Here is a 6,000-nt window from a genome sequence, read left to right on the forward strand (position 1 = left end):
TGCTCCTGTTCCTCCCTCCTTTGTCCCTCCCAATCTCCTCTCTTCACCCTCCCTCCACCCCTCTCTTCACCTGCCATCTCCTCTGTCTGCCTTCTCCTCTGTCTGCCTTCTCCTCTGTCTGCCTTCTCCTCTGTCTGCTTCTCCTCTGTCTGTCATCTCCTCTGTCTGCCATCTCCTCTGTCTGCCATCTCCTCTGTCTGCCATCTCCTCTGTCTGCCATCTCCTCTGTTTGCCTGTCTGTCTTAGCGTGGTGTATCAGGATGGTGGGTTTTATGGAGCTGCAGACTTATACGTAAGTAGATTCCCAGTCCTCACACTCCCTCACGACTCTCCTTTCTCTCTGTGCGTTTCTGCATGTGCATAATTAAATGCGCTGCACAGAGCTGCCCAAATGTGACTGAAAAAAGCGACTGTTTCGTGCACACAGCTCCTATGTTGAATTATGCTAAGGGTTACGCTCTGTACTTTACCATTCCACCGCTGCCTGGGATCACACCTGTGGGTCTGAGTTTTCCCAGAAGACAGACTGTAACAGAGGGTGTTGTAGTCTGGCGTTGTAACACGGGGTTCCAACATGGGTAGCCGGGCCGCTCTGTGTGCGCTTGTGTCAGGGCGCGTGTCTGTCAGTGTGGGCGCGTGTCTGTCAGTGTGGGCGCGTGTCTGTCAGTGTGGGCGCGTGTCTGTCAGTGTGGGCGCGTGTCTGTCAGTGTGGGCGCGTGTCTGTCAGTGTGGGCGCGTGTCTGTCAGTGTGGGCGCGTGTGTCCAGGTTGACAATGGCTGTTTCTGTTCTCTCTATAGAATAGTGTTTCAGGACTCTGTCATTAGTAGCAGATTGTCTCAGGTAGGGTCATTACCTCACACACTGTTTTATTATCCCTCTGGTGATTAGGATCTTTTGATGTTGTTTTGTTTTGAAACGGTAACTTGCTTTTCATTTTCCTACTAACTCACTGACATCTGCACAGGTGGATTGTGGGGAAGGGGTTTGTTACTAAGCTACTAAACAGCGTGTGTGTTTTGCCAGTTTGTTCAAAGAGAACCTGGTCTCTGAAAGGTAGACTGCTGGCAGTGATAACATGAAAGGAGGCAGTTGTATTTGTCTTTAAGTCACTGGCAGAGAGCCTCTTATTTCATACAAACACCAATGTTCCCAGCACCATTTCTTATGATTGGAAGTTACCACATCCATTATGCTGAGTAACATCCATAGTTGGTACAGAGATGAGCTGGAAGATATTCTATCTGTGTAGCAGCAGTGCCCTGTGGGGCTGAAATTAAGATGAGGAGAACACGGTTTCTTATTACTAAAGCCTGTCCCCAACCCCTTCCCGGTCTCGACTCTGTCTGGAGCTACAATTACTGAAGCATGCTGATTCACGTCTGCATGCACTACAGATATAGGCCTACCCTTTCTCTCTCCCCTTACCTCCTCTCACAGCCCCCCTCCCTCTGGCCTGTCACTAGTCGTACTGCAGGTTTCCAGGGGAATGCTGTGGGTTGTGTTCTGTATGATTAGGTCCAAATGCAGTGGTGTGTTCAAATTGATTTGCATTGAATTGAGGCATGCATGCAGTCTCAATGCCAGGAGGTGACACTGAGTGTGTTTGAGTGTGGCATCTCTATTTCCCCCTCTTTCTTTGTCTGATATGCATATGAGAGATCACAACGATAATATGGATGGTTCGTGTAAATGTTACTTATCTTTCTCTATAATTCTGAATCTTTGATATGCTGCATTATTGACGATTGTCAACAACCTCCAGTGTAATTATTATGATTTTTTTTTACATTTGTTAATACTTCAATCTTTAACCATAAATGTTCTAAACTTGGTTGTTGTACTGTGTGATTCTTTAACTCACTCTGCACTTACACAACTCTGCCTCAGTAATGATCCTGTCTACCTCAGCTGTACCATGGTGACAACCTCCATTTGTCCCTCTGTCTCCCAGGGAGGCTATCCTGCCGCTGCCTATCGCTTTGCTCAGCCTACTGCTGTAACCGGGGCAACTGCTGCCGCCGCAGCTGCTGCTTACAGTGACAGGTAAGAATAAGGAGGATCGTCTGAGGACTCGCATCCAAAAGCAGCATCCTCGAAATGCAATAATGTGGCCAGACTTTAACACAATAACATGCTAGACTATGAGTCACAGAATAAATGATTTAGTTGTGTTTTTTTGGTGGGTATTTATGATACACTTGATCTTACAAATCTTTTGTTATGTGATTTGTAATATCTCAGCCTATTTATGAGTCAGTGCAAGGTGTGTGTTATATTCTCACTGTAACTATGTGCAGCTGAAATCCATATGTGTTGGTATTCCTCTGGGACAGTTATGGGCGAGTGTACACTACAGATCCCTACCACGCTCTAGGTCCTGCTGCAGCTGCCTATGGAGTCGGTGCCATGGTAAGAGCCCCCCAGCCGCAACACTACAACAACAGGCTGGAAACTGAGTTATCTTCACTTTATGTAAATGTAGTTATTTACTTCTCGCACGTCTTTTTCACTGCTGTCTGTTGTTTAAAAACAGCTGCATCCTCCTTTCCTTATTTCTAATTTCTCTTTATCTCTCTCCTCCAGGCTAGTTTATATCGGGCTGGATACAGTAGGTTTGCTCCGTACTAAACAGCACTCGCACCATGGAATTCCACATTTCTGAACCTCTTCATTTGGAAAGAGCTCCCCTCCATTTTCTACGGGTGGTAGTATTAACCCATGTGTTTTGGAAAAAGGTCATCCACTCAAGATAAACTCAACTGTAACTCGGCTTGCTTCAACTGTCACACTCAGTGGCATAGTAATGGACGAATGAAAACTGCCTGTGAATTTCAAGACTGGCAACAATAATTGAAGACAACTGTGGGAAGAACAAGAATGGTTACATAAAAAAAAAACACTATTGGACATGGATGGAGAAATTGCTGCCCACCAGTAACTTTTTACACTACATCACTACAAACCTTTTCTCCTAATAGTCTGTGGTAATAATACTCAAATGTAAAATGCACACATATGTACACAGCTCAATGTGTTAGTACGACCTAAAAGTAGGCCATCACTAGCCTGAAATCTTAGGTCCTTTATATGAAACACTACATTGACAAAAACTTGCCCAGTGGAGGAATCCCATCAGTTAAACAATGAACACATCCAAGTTGTTTTTTAAAAGAACCTGTTCAACAAAAAGGTGAATGGCACGAAGAAACGCAAAAAGTCAATCTGAACTACAAAAGCTGAGCGACGACGCAGTTAAATCTAGGTAACAGCTGTTGCTTTGAAAATGATTAGAGAAATCCAAACAGTCTACCATTACACCACCAACCCAACTGTAAAAGACAAAAAAAGATAAACGGTGTGAAAATGACAAGGAAAAGAAACAAAATGACTTGTTTTTGTTCTGCATTACCTCAGTTTTTCTTTTCTTTAATTGTCTATGAAACAGCGTTGCTTAAAATGATTATTGTTATATAATGTGGATGCAATGAAATTACATCCACTATCATCATCATTTTCCAGTTGATTAATGCTGTTATTGCTGGTCTATAAGTATTATGATTCTTACTGTAGTTGAAACTATAATGACACAAGTCTTTTGATCTGTATCATGTATCCTTACTATTATATACCTACATTGTCTTCATTTTTCCTTTTGAGAATATTGTACAACTCATTCCTGCTCAACACAACTCCTTATACATGTTCTCTTTACTAGACTATATGACATTCCAGGTGTAGCATCAACATTGTGACAGAAAGGGGTAAAAACATTGAAAGTGTCTGGGCATAGCTAACATGCTGTAGAAACCAGTCATGCAAGCTGGACCCAGCTATTTACAGATAAGAATGGAATTCTTAGGGGTTTGAGGGAACAAACCAGATGGTAGGAAACATATGAGAGTTACAAACACTACAAGTTGATGTTACTTTTGGTTTCACCATTAATAATATATATTTTTGTCAAATTGACACATATAGACACGTGAGAAGTGAAACACCGTAATGTTCACCTAATGCAATCTTCCTCCCTCCTAAGTCTTTGGGAATGTTCTAGTCCAGTATGTATTAAAGTCACTGCCTCAATGCTACTTTAAGGTACAGGAAGTGACCAACAAAAATATAGAAATAGTCTTTGACCTATTATGTATCTCCATATACTCTGAATATGTTATTGCTATTGTTTGTCTTTTGGTTCCAAAGATTCTCTAAAAGCACATTTGTTGGTCAAGTGTGCACATTTATTATACTTTTTCTGATTGTTCTTGCTGTTATTTTAGCTCTTTTTCTATTTTATGGTGGGTTCAAAGTGCTCCCTTTCAGTTTGCTGATGGTGGTGTTTTAAAAGCACCATGTCCTGGAAAATGTCATCTGAGAAGTGGAGAGAGAAGATGGGGGCAAACATGAATTTATTTACATAATTTTATAGCAACAGATGAATAAACTTAAAATCCCCAAAATACATTTGGGAACTGGCAAAGTTGGTCTTTTAAAACAGGGCTGCTGAATGTGCCGAGGGGTTTTGATGAAGTGGTCCCAGGCAGATGATAACCCAACATTTTACACTGCCTTCAATATAACATTTAGGAGTCCACAGTAGACTTGCGAGGGGAATTTGGCATTTTGATCCATAATAGATGTCAGACTAGAGTGAGTGTGGTGGTGAAACAAAGCGTTCCATTACACACCATTTTAAAGAGCCCCCACATGCCTCCTTTTTCTAGTTGGGCGTGAGTGTGTAGTTCAGGGACAGCTGTCGGGTGGAGGACCCAGGTAGAGAGTTGAGCCATTAACCACCTTTTGACATGACGATTACCATGTTACTAGCTGTTTTATCAGGGCCGGAAGGATGCATACAGCTGCATTAGTTATTCTGTTGAGTATTTATGCCATGATATCATGACAATAAGAATTTTGAACTTCTCTTAAGTATTAAAAGTATCAGTATGCATGTTTCTGTGAGAAGGACAGGGTCAAAAGTCATTTCATTTGTTGCATGAATCAAAACAATTTCTATGGAAAGGAGGTTATGTGAAATATGAAGGCTGGATTGAGAGGGGTTTCAACGTAGTCCACTTGAGATTGTTTCTAGTTGTGGGGAATAATGATATGTAAAATACTGCTTGTTTTGTTAAGTTTATGCCTGGGTTATCTTATGTTCTTCTGTGGTCATGGTATCATTTGAATTACCAGTTATATCTCTTAATTAAATTTTAATTTGGAATGTTGAACCCCTGCAGTTTTTCTTTTGAAGTATGTTAAGTAACCAATGATGTTGCCCCACCATGCACACAGCAGTTCAGCACAGACTGAACTAATGTTTCCAATGCCTTGCATTGTAGCACAAGACCGCTCTATGGCACAGCAACTGACCATCCCTCCATAGGTTTCCACTTGTTATCCAGCAGTGGAGACTCACATGTGCCCTCTCACGGCTGCTGAGATCACCTTAGACCCAGCTGTGTGTCTGACTTACCCCTCCCTGCACTGTGCTGAAGTCAACCTAGTGGGAGTTGTTGGACAGAGATTTCATATGAGTTGGAATTGCATGTGACTTTTTTGTTTTCTCATGTGCATTGCTAAGCTCATTGATCCAAGATATTTTTTATTTTCTTCAAGTGACTTGTATTTCTCTTCATTTTTGCCATCTTCATGTTTTCCTTCTATTTCATGTCATTGTTATTGAATGTACATAATAAACGGTTTGGTTTTTATACTCTTCTTTTCTCAACTCCTTATTTGGGTAAAATGCTTGGTAGATTTTGTTGCCATTGATTATTGTTATGTAATCATAGGGTATGGCATGGCCATACAGTGAGGGGGAAAAAGTATTTGATCCCCTGCTGATTTTGTACGTTTGCCCACTGACAAAGAAATGATCAGTCTATAATTTTAATGGTAGGTTTATTTGAACAGTGAGAGACAGGATAACAACAAAACAATCCAGAAAAACACATGTCAAAAATGTTATAAATTGATTTGCAATTTAATGAGGGAAATAA

General features: G+C 41.4%; 1 protein-coding gene across 6 annotated transcripts in view; it reads left to right on the plus strand.

The window, feature by feature from the left end:
• The window catches only part of LOC106601175 (RNA binding protein fox-1 homolog 2), a 45,857-nt gene extending 40,145 nt beyond the window's left edge, over positions 1 to 5,712 (plus strand). For 2 of the 6 annotated variants that reach the window (XM_082971420.1, XM_045715166.2), the window contains exons 10-13: positions 247 to 292; positions 1,953 to 2,044; positions 2,335 to 2,410; positions 2,585 to 5,712. In XM_082971420.1, the coding sequence (XP_082827546.1) occupies positions 247 to 292; positions 1,953 to 2,044; positions 2,335 to 2,410; positions 2,585 to 2,629 (259 nt within the window). In that variant the 3' untranslated portion in view covers positions 2,630 to 5,712. Of the gene's footprint in view, positions 1 to 246; positions 293 to 798; positions 842 to 1,952; positions 2,045 to 2,334; positions 2,474 to 2,584 lie in introns of those variants that run through there. The other 4 variants (XM_045715164.2, XM_045715163.2, XM_045715165.2 and 1 more) reach the window with 3 other exon arrangements.
• Positions 5,713 to 6,000: the final 288 nt, after the last annotated feature.

This window comes from Salmo salar, chromosome 03, assembly GCF_965601325.2.
Source record: "Salmo salar chromosome 03, fSalSal1, whole genome shotgun sequence".
NCBI classification, from domain to species: Eukaryota; Metazoa; Chordata; class Actinopteri; order Salmoniformes; family Salmonidae; genus Salmo; species Salmo salar.